The sequence below is a fragment of the Chrysoperla carnea genome, chromosome 2 (assembly GCF_905475395.1).
Source record: "Chrysoperla carnea chromosome 2, inChrCarn1.1, whole genome shotgun sequence".
Taxonomy (NCBI): domain Eukaryota; kingdom Metazoa; phylum Arthropoda; class Insecta; order Neuroptera; family Chrysopidae; genus Chrysoperla; species Chrysoperla carnea.
The window spans coordinates 5,322,322-5,340,931 of NC_058338.1; the positions used below are offsets into that span (position 1 = coordinate 5,322,322).

An 18,610-nucleotide genomic window follows, 5' to 3' on the forward strand; every position below is an offset into this window, starting at 1 on the left:
CTTGAAAAAATTCAAATAGGCTCTCTTATTGGTGAAATGTCTAATAAGCTTTAATTAGAATCCACTTCAAAAACACACACGATGATGACGTTTACTTCAATTTTGTGTAAACGGTAACAATGTTCGCTCGCTAGTAATAAAATATAAATATGGCAAAATTGTGATTTGCGACTTTAACTGGTTGGTTTACCATATTACTATACAAAATAATAAGTAAGACAGAGATAGTGGCATGTTATATAAACGCACCATGCGATCAGTTGGTCGGGTCTCAGTCGATTTTATACGAAATACAAACGCAACTTATACAGCATGGCTGGCTGGCAGGCGGGAGATATAAAGAATCTATGACGAAACAATATTATTCTGCTCTCATACTAACATGTTGTATAGTCTGAATACATATATCAACGTCAATGTGATGTAAAATATATTACGGAATGGAGATAGATCGGGTTCCAAAGGGAAATGAGCTTTGAAATAATGAGCATCGAATTCTGTACAACGAATATCGAACTGCAGTTTTTTTTTTTATGTTACTGGGAAATGTCGGATATGTACATCTGTAATTGATAGCAGTATTATTAGTAGAGTTCCAAATGTGTAACTCTTTCCAGTTTGAAAACGCCCGTTTCCATATAGTAAAAAACATTAAACGTAACATTGCATTGTAAATAAATTCTCAGTGGTTTAGAGCAGGAATGGGCAAGCATGGCTAGAGAAGTCCCTCATACTTCTGTATCGAAAATACGAGTAAGACAGTGGTACAGAAGTACCTCATTACTATAAGAGAAACTGAAATAGGTAGAAGAGTGTCGTAAACCCGTCTCATTTCCTCCTATATGAGCAATGCGGATTTGGATAAAGAGACACATAATAAAGTTTATGGCACACAATAGAGTTATAACAATGGTGACTTAAAATAACTCGCCCATGCATAGTTTAGAGAGCTCTAGCTATATACGGTGAAAATTAGGTTAGATCAAATATAGTATGTATACATTGAATTGTATCAAGTATACGTGTTTTGTACATCATTTCCCGCATTTTCCATACTCGAATATATACGGACAGTGCGCCGTATATATTCGATGTAGCGTATAGAAGTCCTTCTACTTATCTACTTAGCTTTCTTTATCTATCTGAGGCATTAGAATAAATCTTACTGGATACACGGTAAGAAATTTTCAAATTTACCAATAAAAGCAGCGTAAGTTTCAGAGTGCCGTCTCTTCATTACATGTTCGTTAACTGTATAGTTTATCCCAAATGAATGCCAAAATAACTGCAACTTCAAACAAAGCATTTCTAAACAAGGCAACCAAGAAGACAAACCTAAAGACGACCAAATACCTGCCATTTGTTGCCCAGTTTATATTACCAAACGAAAGATCGAATTTCGTAAGTTGGCGGAATTCCACATTACTTTTTGCCTTCGCGATCCTACGAATTTGACTTTTCTAAAACTTTTACATTTAACATTTTGACCGATTGGCTTGTTTCAAAACAAATTTGGTTTTGATAGATTTTTTTTTTTTGCTAATATCGCCTAGACTACATTTTTTAACGTCACTGATGTAAAATACATATATGTTACATACGTATCTGCTTTAGTGGTAGTAATTTCCATTCATATATTTAATAATGCTACATTCATTCGCCAGTACTCTTCAGAGCTCTATTCTATGTTGGTATAGCAAGCATCATCGTATCGTAAACATTTTATCCAGTAATACAAGTATCGAGAGGGTCGTTATAAAATACACCTTATTGTGTTCGCCCGCACATATAATGTTTCGTACGAACCCTATATTCTAAGGCTTGTTGTATACGTGGGTATAGTAGGGTTTCAGTTTGATATTATTGTTATATTAGAAATTTGTTTTTATTTTATTGTTGAGTTTTATATTATGATACTCCGATATTTTCGATATTTGAAGATAATAAATAAAGAAATTTCAAGTCTTTTTATGAGTCAGTGATCGGTTTTTAAAAGAATTTGGAAATTATTAAAAAAATTCATGTTTTTTTTTAAGAAAGATCAATTTTTGTAATACATCACTGTACACTTTACCTGTATTTAATCAATAATTTAATACTTACAACAATTTGGGGCCTAAGATACTTCCTTGAGGTATACTCATGTTAATGTTTTCAATCAGAAAAAAAATTTATACATTATAAACTTTCTCTAACTCATTGGTCTGTTTTTAAACTTTAATTGATTAATGGTTAAATGTCTTTTTTCGACACGAGTTCATTAAATTATACATTTTTTATTACGTCTAGGCTATACTCCTATTGATTCTTGAAACGGAACCCTTGAAAACTTTTCAAAATAATTTTATTCTATTTTTTTTTGAAAAGTATTAAAATTATTAATACCTTTTGGTTACTACCAAAAAGCTGGTTGGTTTGACTATAAAATACAGTTTTGTGTTGGTACCTGAAAAAGATTAGTTTCATATTAACTTTAAAAAGTACCTACAACAAACAGCATAATTACCTACATGGCGTTCAAGTTTGTATATATCAAGAGCCAGATCTATCAAATTTTGATTAAGTTGGACTTTTGGTATTGAAAAGGCAACCGATATTTTGCTATGAAGTTACAGATGCCAAAGCGTGATTGTGTGATGTACAGTATTTTTGCGTTTAAACATTGCCCTCTATTGCTCTTGAGATTGGCTGATTACAAAACGAGATATTAGCCTTTATAGATTAAAATGACCCATCCTGTAAATCAAGGTATCCTGAGTTTAGTCCCAAAGTTTGTATCGCTTAAAAATATTGATGCTACCACAAAATTTTGTTATAGGTGTTCATAAAATCATCTAAAGAGTCAATTCTCGACTGTCTGTCTTTCTTGCCATCTGTGTGCATCGTTTGTGGCATCACAGCTCCTAAAAAGATGAAACGATTTTGATTTTTTCCTTTAGTTGAAAGCTTATTTGATCGAGAGTGTATTTAGCTATGTTTCAAGAGAGAGTTCAGATTTCCGCACACAGATAGCAACTATACAAAAAGTAATGGAAATCAAACGGATGAGTTGATTTTCTTGAAACTTATTCACATAGGTCCCAAAAAAATTGAACTGGTTAATTATGATATAATAATGGACAACTATGCCAAGTTTCATTAAATTCTGATTGCCAAGTCTATTACCGATAGTACTACCTTAAATTAAAATAAATAAATAAAAAAATTTATTCATCTGTATACGATGCCCCAGGAGAAGCTATCAGAGCTGATTTTATGTCGGACATATCTCACCATCAAAATTTAGTAGGCCTAGCTCTTGGTATAATGCATTTAAACAAAACATGCAAGGTATATACAGACATAGCCCAATAGTATGTTCTTTTTGTACTCTTGTGTACACACTATTTACACCGGGTGTATGTAAAAAACGATTAACTAATAATAACACTATCCTTTTTTAATTACTTCAGTGTAATACATTGAGATAAAAAGAACAAAGTACCTATAAGCTTGATCGTTTGTTCTTCAGGTAACAAGTGTTTGTTTGGTTAATAAAGAACTGCCCGTCTTAGAAAGCTATTATCATTTATAGTTCTAATTTTTAATTACCTTCATAATTTATTTTCAATAAAATAATAAAAATGAATTTGGAATGTGAGTTTTTACGATTAATGCACGATCTAATTTTTTGATCTATTTGTTTTTCGAAAATTTTCGAAAGTATTTGCCAGAATTGTTTTTCGTTTTCGAGAATGTTTCACAAGACCTCTAGTTGTAACTTCCTGCAAGTAGAAAACTGTTTTACATATAGAACTTGAATATATGGAGTATAAGATTTTTAGAACTTTTCTGACAAAATTAATGAACATCCCTTAATCAAAGTAGCACACCACAAAAGCAGAGCTGCTACAAGAAAGGTCCTTAGCATTTTTTGTATCCAGTGTAGGTACTACCTTCAATGGTAAACCGCCCATAAACCGTTGATTTGATTACGTCTAGTCAGCCCATTTGGATGTTACGCAACGATTCTAACTAATTCGAAATCGCTATCATCTTTCATTCACGATAAATCGTAAACGAAAAAATGTCCTCGAATATATATAGGTACAGACTTCCATCTACAAATCTTGTTAATACATTATTCTGAGCATAAAACTTAAAGATATGTTAAAAATTTCCACTTTTTCGGATTCATTACAAGAACTTGCCTATATTGAGAAGTTAATATATGAAAAATTACTCTTTTTTAGAACATTAGAAGAATATCTCCCCCTCCCTCCTTGAAGCACCACATGGATAAACAAACCCTTTTAGTAATCACCCCAGCATATCAACGTTGGTTTATGGACGATCCCTAAAGACTATTTTGCAAAGAAAACAAACATTTTTCAAAGACAAATACACATTTATTTTCATAATCTTTAATGGTCAATTTTTTATGTCAATAAAAAGCCGTTAGACAAAAAAAACATAGTATAAATAAAAACCGTTCATGCAAAAAATAAAATTTTATTTTTATAGGTAATAATGTCTATTTTTAACAAAAATATACAACTAGGAATAATAAATATATTACAAAAAAAAAAATACTGAAATATTGTAATACATCCCCAAATATTATATTATCATTGTCCTTACAATCCTTACTACAGCGTGTAGTGATAGTCCTGTGAGTGACTATAGAATGGGTGCTATTTACTTTACTAGTTTAAAGCAGATAGACCAAAATATAAGAGCATATTATTAACATATCTTTAAAATATTCTTAAATATGTAAAAGACGTTTTTTTATACTTCGATATTTTATTGCTTTAAACAGTATTTGAAAAGTTTTTAGTCATGAGCGTACTTTATAGACATTTTTAAAAAGATTATTGGAGATTATAATTGAAAAAAGTTTTTAATTACTAGTCTGAGAGCTGGTGAACAATTTGGAATATATTCTTGAAGCACTACGGAAAATTTTTTAATTGTCTTTGAAGGACCCCTAAATAAGATAGTCAAAGTCTGTCTGAAAGGTAGCGGCACCCTACCAAACCTTGACTTTTTTTAAGAAAAATTTCTATACAAAAAAAATGTTTTTGAAGAATTTTAAAAGTAGGTATATTTAAGGAATTGAAATATCAAAAAGGGCAGACCAAGCAGTCGGATCTAAATGTTAGCCAGAAGGTTGCAAATTCCCAAAGCGACCTAACTAACGACAAGAAAGACGGTTTTTTTTTGTATTCGCCGCGAAATTGCTTGAACTCTTCGGGGAAAAAACGATAAACATCAACCTTTTCATTTCAACTCTCCGAAAAGATGGGGTTTTCACCAGTCGACTCTTATATAAAGTTAAAATAATAGAATACTTGGAAAAATTTCATAAATCACATCGCAGATGTTCGGAAAATCGAAAAAAACATCACCCAAAATTAGGTTTATCAGTTCTATATATGAAAAACCTACCCTTCCCCAATTCGGGAAAAAATGTTAGTCTAAGTTCTGTAGAGTTATCAGGACCCTAAAGTCACGCAAATCCAGTTCGTTTGCCAGTTATTTTTGGTAAAAATTAACTTTTGTTCTGAGTTGAAATGGGAGAATTTAAAACGGCAAGAGAAACTTTTTAGTTCGAAATTTGATAAATCTCGTTATTTTGGGTAATTTTGGTCCAAAAGATACAAAAATCGGGTTTATTTGATGATTGAACGCATAGCTTTTGAGATAACAGAAAAATCTCATCTGGAGGTCGATTTCTCGGATCAATTTGTGACAATTACTGTAGAAGAGTCAAAATTGTTGATTTTTTGCAATTTACGGAAGATTGTCTACCGCATAGTTGTCTTATTTCCTTTACAAAATCTTTGTTCCCCCTCTCAAAATCGGCGTCTTTGATTGTAACAAAAAATAATAATATTTTTGTTGCTAAACAGCAAGTGAGATAGAAACAAAACATAAACAGAGATAGATATAAGAATATAGAAGAGAATACTCGATGAGAGAGCAATTTCTAAATCAACCAACCGACAATAGATATACAGTAACTCTCACTTATATATTTCGTAAAATAACTTTTATTTCCTGTGTGTATTGTTAAGGGATGGTTTGTATGCGTATGGCTATATGGTGGTGTAAAATCTCATATCTCAACCCTCAACCCTTATTTTATGTTCCCTATATTTTATTAGGACACACCCGAAATAATCATAATTATAACAAACACAAACTGTACTGTATTTTTACCCCCGATTTATAAATTCGGGGTAAATATAATTTAGGTATCAAATAATTCTGGATAGAAGAGTTTATTTGGTCTCATCTATAAAAGAAATGAGGTTGCTGTTTTTTGAACGCCTTTTAAAAAAAAATCTTCCAATTCAAATTTGATTGTTTTAGCGGTTTCGTCCAATTTAAATGATTTCAAAGACTCGACCCAATTTGAATGTTTTAGCGCTAGCGCTAGCAAAGTTACCGCTAAACCGCTCATTTGGGGGCTAGACTAAAATATTTCTATAGTTTATTACCTTGAAATATTAAAAGTATTCTCAGCGATGGCGTGGTCTTGTGATTATTACAGAAGTCTGAGTGATTTCTCTGAGCCACGTTTGCCCAGCCTATAGAGTATAGATTTTAACTTTCCAGAAATGTTTACAAATATTTCGTTGAATTTTATAATCTACATAAAAATCTTTTTTTGAGAAAGGTCAAAAATTCCTCATCATCTGTCAGTCAAAAAATAATTTTTAAATACCAAAATATATTTCTTCCTTTACCTGTGACCTTGCATTTGAAAAAAAAAAATATGTTGCAAATTTTATTGCAAATAAAATTTATTGTTGAAAAGAATAACTTTACCCTTCGTTTTGTATAAAAAAAAACTATATAAAAGTTGTTACAAAAATTACTTAGTTAAAAATTAAAAATATTTGCAATTTAAATTTTTTTTTGTACATAAAATCAGTTTTCAAGTTAATTACTTTTTGTCATTTGTATAAGAAAATATATGCTAATTTTATTTTTACGATGTTGTTTCATTGTACTTACGTATATTTAACAAGTTCAGTATATTCTATCTTAAGCAACCTAATCGATGGTTAGGTTGCTTAAGACCTAATTTGCAGGAGTTTGAAAGAGCCCTCGCAAAGTAAACAAGCTGGTTTATTAGCAAAAATACGCAAATCAGTCAAAGAAAGAACGAATTCAATTCATGAAACCTTTTATTTTTGAAGGGGATACGCGGTTAAATATTTTATTATTTATCGGAAAAATTTAAACATAAAACCGAGAATTAACGAAACTTCGTTAGCACAAGGATAAATTTCAGTAGAATTTTAGTAACTGTAGTTACTTGAAGCCTTTTATTAAGGCTAAATTTTTTCAAATTTTTACATAACACGCAAGCTGACGCTTTTTATACTCTGTATATATGAAATACATATCAAGGTATACTGAGTTTAGACCCAAGTTTGAAACGCTTAAAAATATTGATGTTACGAACAAATTTTTGATATAGATGTTCATAAAATCATCTAATTAAATCATTTCCGGTTGTGTGTCTGTGGACACGATAACTCAAAAACGAAAAGAGATATCAAGTTGAAATTTTTATAGCGTGCTTAAGACATAAAAAGTGAGGTCGACTTTGTAAATGAGCAACATAGGTCAATTGTGTCTTGGGTCTGTAGGAACCAATCTTGTAAACCGATACAGATGGAACAAAATCTTAAATGTCAAAAATGTTCTTTATTAAAAAATAAATAACTTTTCTTTGAAACATTTGTTTGTAAATATATAAGAAGTTTAAGAAGCCCTGGTATAGACTATAGGGTATAAAAATAGCTCTTTATTTAATGGTCTAGCTATTCCATGGATAATGCTGTAATCTAAATTTTTTTTAAGGATTTAAGAATTTTTTTTACTGTTATTGATTGCTTGACGTCATTAGAGATTTTCCCCCAATACTGATTCAAAAAAGTGGTAGCAAGCATAAGGGTAGAAACAAGAAAAAGTGGAAATTTAGTTGAATCTTTTTTTATCCAATAATTTTTTTAAATCATAGAATTTAACTACGGAAACACTTTTTCACCAACCTGTATACACGACCACAAAAATGAACATGATTCTCATTATAAATAGTAATCAGATGACCAAGAAAAGATTAGTTAGTTTTTTTTTTTTGCACTTTAATATAAATGAGTTTATAATTCGCGTTCACCTGTTTATAAACATTTCCCTCCGTTTAATCGTTACATGCATCGCTGCGTGACTGTTCAAGTGTTGTCTGTGTCTACACCACGAAAAAAAATAATGTTTCAAAACAATATAACTCAACAATTTTTTTCCTTTAAAAATATTAGTAATAATTTGTAAGTCATCATAATATGAAACATATGATGAGTTTTACCTTCGACGAGGAGAGAAGGGTGTTAAGTTCTCTCTAATATTATCGGTGTATGATTAAAATGTAATTAAAACTAAGGGCAAACAAAAATATTTACCTATTCACGTAACTTCAATTATCCAAATGTAATGCAATTTTGGAATGCACAATCTGAATATAAAAATAAACAATTGACTGAGTTAATTATAGAAATACCCTATACAAAAAGTGTTGACTGTCAGTGCTTGCATTATCAAGCAAGTACCTTCCTTTCTTCATCTAAGATTGGTTTTCTTGTGATTTCCTCATTTAAGGATGTATGAGCATGATAAAAATGTTTGATTTAAAGGCTCAAAATTTGTTTGTAGGTAGTCTTTTACTCAAAGAATATGTGGTTAAAATTTCAGCTTAGGTATCCGTGCAAATTTTTAAGAAAAAAGTCATTAAAAATCGATATAAAATACATTGGCTCTTATGGAGGAATCTCAAAAAACGACATATTTTGGAAGTTTTTGATAATTTTCATTTGGAATGAATGAAAACAAATTTAAAAAAAACTTTTTAATAGAAAGTAAACATATTAGCAATGAATTAGAAAAGAAAAAAACTAAGTGTCACCGTCCATATAAGGGATGTAAGAGCAGGGTAGATTAAGGGTTGCAATTATTTTTATCTTATTTTCAACTTTGATGATGAATTTTGTTATAACTTCATGAATGTAGACGACAAATAAGAATAAAATTTTTCGATATGTGTCTTGGTTTTTGAAATATCGAAAGCTAAATAATTAAACAAAATTTTCAATTTTCGATATTTGGAAAATTAAGCCAAATATCGAAAAATTTTATTCTTACTTTTCGTCTTATATCGTCAAGTAATAATATAAATTTATCATCAAAATTGAAAATATCTATTTTCAAATTTGTGCCCCCACTACCATGCTCATACATCCTTAATGAGCTATTAGCCATTCTAGATTAAAATGGGCCAATCTTTACATCTTGCAGCACTCCAAGTACCTTTCTTTCATCATCTAAGATTGGTCTTCTTGTGATTTTCCTCATTTAAGAGCAATTCGCAAAGATAACTTCTGATATTTATTCCTGATATTTATTATTTGATAACTCATTTATACAAAAATTCATTACTACAAAGATAGTCAAATAAGCTTAACTTTATAGAAAAATTAATTTTTTTACAACAATTAACGTATGTTTTCTTGTCATTGTTACAGGTCTCAACATTATGATAATTTACAACAATCAGCGGAACTAGCTAAACAACAACACAATAAACAACCTCTAAAGGATACAACAAACACTAGTCCAGATACCGGTACTAAACAGACAACACCCAACAATAATACCCAACAAGTAAACGGTATCAACAATTCAAACAGTAATACAATTACATCATCAACAATTACAACAACAACGTCAAATAATTTACAACAATCACGTAACAACAACAATAATACGAATGGTGAAGTTGTGACAGTTGATTCATCAACAAACAATAATTATCATCAACAGAACAATCAAAGTGGAGGTAGTGGCAGTGGTGGTGCTAAAGATTCACTACAGTGTTTAGAGACATTAGCTAAAAAGACTGGTATCAATATTGATGAATTTAAATATGATGCTGCCAATACCTTGTTGAATTTAGAACGGGGTTACGATCGTATTCATTCGAATAACAATCAAATTAATTGTAGTCAGGCGCAGCAACAGATCAAAATTGAGCAACATATTACGACCACAATGAGTGATATTAAGCAACAACAGGTAAATTGATTTTTCTTTTGTAACTTTTTTTGTAAGGGCGTCTCAATATTAACGCCAGAATAACCCAGAAAAATAAAACAAACAAGTGAAAACAAACAATTGACTTAGTTAATTGTTAAAATACCATGTATAGTCAGTGTTGATTTCTTTATCACATTACACATTCAAACATGTGACAAATACATAACTGATAATCAAGTATAGTACATTTTATAAAATTTCCGCCTAATTGGCGCTCTCACGGGTAAACAGTGATGTTAACGAAAAAATGTTACAAAAAAAAGTTGTTTAATTTTTGATAGGGAACATTTTTTACATTTAAATTTTTGTTCTATCTCTAACGGTTTACAAGATGGGTCCTACGGACCCAAGACCCAATTGACCTATGATGCTCAATGACGAATTTGACCTCACTTTTTACGTCCTGAGTACGCTGTAAAAATTTTAGCTCGATATCTTTTTTCGTTTTTGAGTTATCGTGTCCACAGACGGACGGACGGACAACCGGAAATGGACTAATTAGATGATTTTATGAACACCTATGAAATTTTTTTCCTAGCATCATTATTTTTAAGCGTTACAAACTTGGGACTAAACTTAATATACTATGTATATTTCATATATACATGGTATAAAAATTTGCCAATCAAAGTATAATATTCTGAGCATTACAGGGTAAAAAGAAATGAGGGTTCCGAATGTCAGAACAACAAAATTCTTTTTATCTCAAATTAGTTTCTTAAAAATGAAAGTAAGATGTGTTTATCATGACATGCTATGAAGATATAGTATTTATAGGTGGAAAACAAGCGATACCGCAGGAAAAATACAAGATATTTTTTCCAGTTCGTTACCATTTTATATCACATTTTGTTTATTGTATCAGCAAGTTCTTTGATTGCGCGTCTCTGTCTTCTTATGTACAAATTTTTACACGTATATACCGAGTGTATCAGAATAAATGGTCCATCATCCAGGAAGTGATAAGGTAAGGTATACCGAAATTCTTCACTTGAGAGCTACAGGCCTTAGAAATTTTGCATACTGTGCCAAACTTCTGGAGAATCTATTGACTTTTCGAAAAATTGTTTTGAACTATTTATTCTGATTGGTGATGCAATTCGAGTAGGATTTTATGACTCTAATCACTCGAGTAACTTTATGACATTATTCGAATTGTACTCAAGTTTTCGAATCCCTCGACGAAACTATTTAAACTCCATGCAACTCAAGAAAGACTTGCTTAAACTTTTTTCCTACTTACAGGGATAGTTAGAAGAAAATTAGGAAGAAATTGCTACCAATTCAAGATCTAATTAAAGGAATAATGAGTAGAATCTTCACTGGTACCAAAAAATGAGTAAAACATTATTAATTTGTATCACCGAATCTACTCGAACGCAAATTAAACTCGTGAATAACTCGAGTCAAATTCGTTTTCATTCGAGTAAAAACAGGACTCGCTTCACTAATTCTGATACACTGAGTATATTTTTATGAGATTGCCACTTCATTTAAGACAATACCCAGGTTTTTTTTATCATATCCTGTGGGCGCGCTTTTTTCTTTAGTATCTCATGTCTATTTCAATTACCTACTGTCGTAATTTATTAAAATTGTATACTGGTAGATATCAGATTACATTTCATTTGATGTATTATTCAAGAATTGCTAAGAGGTTGTATATTTTAAAAAAAATATATGTAAAGGCTATAGCTCGAATTGTCTGGGATGTATTTTAACATCAAAGGAATGACGTTTTTTGACAACCACTGTTTAAAGGGTAAATTTTGTACAGGTGTTAAATTAGGAGGTAATCACAAATCAAGAAACGAGCGAAACAGGAAGAATAAATGTTCTCAAAACTAAGGTCATATAATTCAGTCTGTCTTTTAAAAATAAATAAAAACGTGGCGAGGTACAGGTAGTCAACTTTATAACTCTGATAATTTTGGGTTATCAACATGAAAACAAGCCGTAGAAGATTCGGCATTACAATTCCGAGTATAAAAACTTTTCGAATTAGTAAATTTTAGCCTTTTACTCCAAAATGCTTACAATAATTCAATTTCTATACTTTTTCCCAATTTACATGTTATGCTTTGCGACATGATCGACGAAGTGTATTCGTCTTAAGGATGTATGAGCATGACAACAATGTTTGATTTAAAGGCTCACAATTTTTGTATAGGCAGATTTTTACTCAAAGAATATGTGGTTAAAATTTCAGCTTAGGTACCCGTGCAAATTTTTAAGAAAAAAGTCATTAAAAATCAATATAAAATACATTGGCTCTTATGGAGGAATCTCAAAAAACGACATATTTTGGAAGTTTTTGATAATTTTCATTTGGAATGAATGAAAACAAATTAAAAAAAAAAACTTTTTAATAGAAAGTAAACATATTAGCAATGAATTAGAAAAGAAAAAAACTAAGTGTCACCGTCCATATAAGGGATGTAAGAGCAGGGTAGATTAAGGGTTGCAATTATTTTTATCTTATTTTCAACTTTGATGATGAATTTTGTTATAACTTCATGAATGTAGACGAAAAATAAGAATAAAATTTTTCGATATGTGCCTTGGGTTTCGATATATCGAAAGCTGAATAATTAAACAAAATTTTCAATTTTCGATATTTCGAAAATAACGCCAGATATTGAAAAATTTTATTCTTATTTTTCGTCTTATATTGTCAAGTTATAATATAATTTATCATCAAAATTGAAAATATATATTTTTTAAATTTGTGCTCCCACTACCGTGCTCATACATCCTTAAATGCAATAATTATTATAGGATGTTCAGAGACACGATAGACAATTTTTTTACAATGATTCATGGCACGAGCCATTAAAATTAATTTCCTTTTCCACTTTTATTTTACAAAATAAAAATTTTAATTGCAGATGGTTGACGCAAATCAACAAGCAGCAGCTCAACAACAACAGCAATTACAGCAACAAGCTGCGGCTGCTGTACAACAGCAACAGCAACAACAAGCGGCTCAACAGCAAGCCGCTCATGATGCTGCTCAACAGCAAGTACAAGCTGCACAGCAGCAAGCTGTACAACAAGCGGCCGCGGCTGCTGGCCAAGCAATAGTACCAGCTCAAAGCCCACAACATTTATCACAAGTAACAGTTGTCTCTTCGGGGGCACAACCTACAAATATGGGCCCACCGCAACAGGTAAACTATTTGGATCAAAATCTATTAATTTTTTTTTAAATTTAAGGACTCTGCTAAACAGAAAGCGATATGATCACGGGAAGAATTCTATAATAAAGGCAAGGCGATACGAGTAGATCGCTTGGCTTTCTGTTCGGCAGAATCCCTACAAATATCGTCATTAAAGAGTCGTGTACTGTTTAATGTAAATGTCTCAATCATTCTTCGCAAAAACCATTATATTTCTTAGACTAGCCCGTCCGAAAATGCACCTATCTCATATGAGTGATGTACTTTTTGCCGTTTTTTTTTTCTCAATTCCATTGCTAAAGCACACACACATAAATCATTCCATACATTTCATTAATTATCTCAAAATCCCATTTTAAATTCATAGAAATTAAGTGGTTATATATTTTTTGTTTTTAAGTAAATTTTGTAGAAATAAAATGCATATTTGCATTATTTGTTTTAAGTAAAGTTAAATTGACCAGAACTATTTGTTCAAAAGGATAGTTCTACAGTCCTTGAAAAATTAATTTATTAAGAGATTACAGCATAATTTACTTTAATTTATGAATAATAAAAATTAGTGGATAATTAATATTTACGATGGGTAATTTCCTGAATTCATTACACGTTTCAATTTTTCATTCAATATTTCGAGCCAAAACTAACTTGGTACGAAGCTAATAATAATAATTATTATTATTGGCTTATTAATTAATTAATAACCAGCTCAGTGGCCGAGCTAGTAAAGGCGCAGTCGTCTTTAACCGTTTGACTACTAACCAGGAGGTTGCGGGTTAGTATCCATGCAGAGGCAATCTGATAAGAACGAAGAAATCGATTCCACACACATCATAAATTTAATTTTATATTCGGATGTAGTTTAAAATAAATAAAGATTAAAAAATAATGATGTGGGTGGTCTCTTTTATAAATGAATGTCTGAAAAGCGGAGGTTAAATCCTATTATTATTATTATTCACCATCAAGTATGTTGAGCCTTTTCTCGAAATGTATAACACACCGTAAGACAAGTTTTTAGATGAAAAAGTTGCGTATACTTATTACCAAAATTGTCATAAAACCCTAGAATGCTTTTTTGAGGACTTAACGTAAAAGGAAATATTCTGGTTATTTTTTCCGAATCGATTTTCAAATAAAGTTAAATAATTCACCCAGTTTTTCGGAGTAGGAACCTGTCTATTTGTCTAATTTTTCTTCAAGGATGTAAATTTAGTAGATTCGATTTTATGAAGTATGAATAAGGAAAAATATAATACCACTTAATTCTTTATGAAAAGTACAATTGAAATATATTATTTATTAAATTTTCTTTGTATAATAAACATTATTTTTAAGAAGTTGTTTTTTTTTTTTGAGAGAGAAATATAATTTTCAAATTAGCAGGGTGCCTCCGTTGCCTTGCAACAGAGCAGCTCTGGAACAGTAACCGCCTCCCCCAGCACTGCTGCGACGTCGGGGAACATCACAGTTACCACACCAGCTGACTGGGGGAACGGACGGGCGGTCAGTACATTCTCATCTCTATATATATGACTATAATAATAAAACACCAATAGTAGTATAAATATAAATAATACAGAGAAAAAAAAATGTTATTCTTACTTAGAAGATATAAATTTATTTTGAAAGAAAAATTGATGATGAAAATTGAGAAAATATATTATAAATTTTATTCGTTTTTAGGTGTAGGAAAAACATTTTTTAAAAGAAATCAATAATAAATTTTTCTACTTTCTTTGATGACGTTCAAACGCCTGAAGTGTGCACGTTTTTGTACATTTACCACTTTTATTTAATTAAATTTTTTTTCTCTTCATTATAACAAATGTTTTTAGTCTCACGTTTCTTTTTATCGAGTAATTAAAATAAAATTATCCGTATAGCCTTGCTTCTGTTGAAAGAAGAATGCGAGAATTTTTAAAAGCTCTTTTATAACAAAAGCAAAAGACCCCGAACGATATTACAAGGGAAAATATTTTTCTTTGAAACTTTTTCAAACAGCCCCCAAAATGTTCTTCGGGTTGTTTGCAGCTTTGATCACCCGTAGCTCGAAAACTACCCGCTAAAAAATTTTGTGGCATGAGAGCTTTTGTTCAAAACGCTTCGAAAAATATCTTGAAGCGATTTGAAAAAGTTTCACAGAAAGCCATTTTCCATTAAAATCCTGTGGGTCCTTAATGAAAACTAAAAATTCTACCTCTAAAAATTAGCGTTTTTGGGTTTTTTATTAGGCATAGTTAAGATCACTTTCTTTCCCTCCGATAACCGAGGAAAAGACATTTAACATCAACTAGTAATTATGAAAAAAAAATTTTATTTTACTAGAAGGCTGAAGTTTTTTAAAGCTACAATCGAAAATTTCACAATATAACCTTTTTTTACTAAACCCAAGGGTAACATATTTTTCGATAACGAAGCATCACCCACGGGAACAGGATGTTTGATATATATTACTTTAAGAACTTTTTGTATCACCAAACAGAATAAGTTTTCTAATAAATGTCAATTTATAACCTCCAAAAAGTAGATATTTACGTAAAATATGTTCTATCGACAAATTGTAACATTGGATTATCCTGCCATCTAACGAGTTTAACTCGTAGTATACCTAAATATAATATACTAGCTTGACACCCGTTCGTTTCGCTGGGTTTAAAAGTAAAGACTAGTTAAGACCAGCGTGGAGCCTTCATCTACCTTGCTCTCACTTATATCCTTTCCATAACACTCGAAATAGGGATAGGAATTGTTTAACACAGGTAAAATATATGTACAGTTTTCCATTTTTTTATTGAATAAAAAATAGTCATTCATTGAGTATATCAGGGTATAATTGCAGTGCTTGAAATTCAATTCTAACTTGAACCATTGGAAAACCACTCTTCTTTATAAATTTTTATTCCCACTAATGAATAATTAAGAAGATTTTTAAAAATAAACTTTTTCACATTTCGGTCGGATACGTCATCAAAAGGCAGGAAATTAAAGGGATTTTTACAAAAAAATTAAAGTTTAAAAAAATGGTAATTATATAAGTACAAACCGAACTTTTTTTACGATAAAATTTGTTCCATTTCGAAAAGAAATCGTGAACTTCATTAAGAATTCGAACTCGAAAAGTATATAATTACCAATTACAAAGAAATACACATGCATGTAGTTATAAATTAATAATTTATCAAAACCAAAAAAAAAAATGATAACTGAATAAATAAATAATAAATAAAATGCTTATATAATAATTTTATTGATTTAGGTGCAAGTTATACAACAACCATTACAAAATCCAACAACATATCTGCCTCAACTTTACAACACACAGGGTCAATTATTAATGCATGGCAATATTGCATTACATCCTACGGGTATCAATACTCCACAACAGATACAGGTAACGTAAACGTAACGTAACGTAACGTATGAGTATACCTACACATAATATTTATTATTTTATTATTGTTTACATTTATCATCGTAAAATTTATTATCAATACAAATATTATCATTACCTATAAATATTCAACTCAGGATACAAACGCGAAGCCGTTTAGGAAATTTGTTTCAAAAAAACGAACAAAATAAATTGTAAACAGCACTTAAGGATGTATGAGCATGACAACAATGTTTGATTTAAAGGCTCAAAATTTGTTTGCAGGTAGTCTTTTACTCAAAGAATATGTGGTTAAAATTTCAGCTTAGGTATCCGTGCAAATTTTTAAGAAAAAAGTCATTAAAAATCGATATAAAATACATTGGCTCTTATGGAGGAATCTCAAAAAACGACATATTTTGGAAGTTTTTGATAATTTTCATTTGGAATGAATGAAAACAAATTTAAAAAAAACTTTTTAATAGAAAGTAAACATATTAGCAATGAATTAGAAAAGAAAAAAACTAAGTGTCACCGTCCATATAAGGGATGTAAGAGCAGGGTAGATTAAGGGTTGCAATTATTTTTATCTTATTTTCAACTTTGATGATGAATTTTGTTATAACTTCATGAATGTAGACGAAAAATAAGAATAAAATTTTTCGATATGTGTCTTGGTTTTCGAAATATCGAAAGCTAAATAATTAAACAAAATTTTCAATTTTCGATATTTTGAAAATTAAGCCAGATATCGAAAAATTTTATTCTTACTTTTCGTTTTATATCGTCAAGTAATAATATAAATTTATCATCAAAATTGAAAATATCTATTTTTAAATTTGTGCCCCCACTATCATGCTCATACATCCTTAAAAAACCTTTGATCTAACTCTGGCCAGCAGAAATTTTGTCACAGAAACCAGTTTACTTTTTGAAAAGTTTAAGACGCCTTAAATACAAATCTGAGCGCAAAAATTGCTTCGTCACGACACATTTTCGAGAAAGTCACCCCTTAATATTTAAAAAAAAAACTTATTTTCCCTCTAAATTCAAAGACGTGTTTCACCAGTGAATAATTTTTACTCACAAAAAAATTTCCATTCATTCGAAGGATTACATAGGATTAAAAACGGATTTTCCCCTTTTTTAGGTAAAAATATTTCAAAAATTGTATGTGTTAGAGAAATTCCGAAGACAAATTCGAATTCAACATCCCAAAAACTATAACAAATGTGCTACCGCATCAATGTGACAAAAAACAAGTTAAAACAAGCGATTGACTGAGTTAATTGTCGAAATACCTTGTATAGAAAGTGTTTAAATATCAATTTGATTTTTGAAATCACAAGACCACTAGTTGAAGCTACCTGCAAATTTTCAAATCCCTATCTTTTATAATTTTTGAGAAAATGAACATCAAAACTTAAATGTCCAAATAATATTTTGATTAATATATTTTTAAGCGTTATAAACTTGGGATTCAACTTAGTATACCTTGATATATCATTACACAAGGTATGAAAATCAAATTTTGTTTACCAGTATCAAAAAATTGACAAAGTAACATTTAAAAATATAGTGCCATCTCTGTGAAACATTTTATAATTTGTCTTTCAAAATGTAAGGTCCGTTATCATATTTTAGCCGTTTTATCCAAATTTTTGAATAATTTTCCCTATAGCTAATATGAAAAACTAAGCAAATGTTCATGTATGAAAAACTTAACATCTACACTTTAAAGCTCAATAAATAAAGAGCCAGTTTTCGAAACATTATTTAAAAAAAAATCATTTTCTGTTTGAAATAGTTTTCCAAAGAGATTTGCAAATATTTTCTACGCTAATATTTGATTGGCCACCCTTTCTACTCCCCCCCCCCCCGCTCTAATTCATATAGTATTATTTATTTAAAA

At 30.3% G+C, this 18,610-nt stretch overlaps 1 protein-coding gene across 1 annotated transcript in view; it reads left to right on the forward strand.

Annotated features, from left to right (window-relative positions):
• Nucleotides 1-18,610, forward strand: part of LOC123293881 (polyhomeotic-proximal chromatin protein-like) — a 79,687-nt gene that overhangs the window by 50,158 nt on the left and 10,919 nt on the right. Inside the window, exons 3-5 of the mRNA XM_044874856.1 lie at nucleotides 9,576-10,125; nucleotides 13,035-13,316; nucleotides 16,585-16,719. Of these exons, the coding sequence (XP_044730791.1) occupies nucleotides 9,576-10,125; nucleotides 13,035-13,316; nucleotides 16,585-16,719 (967 nt within the window). The remainder of the gene's footprint in view (nucleotides 1-9,575; nucleotides 10,126-13,034; nucleotides 13,317-16,584; nucleotides 16,720-18,610) is intronic.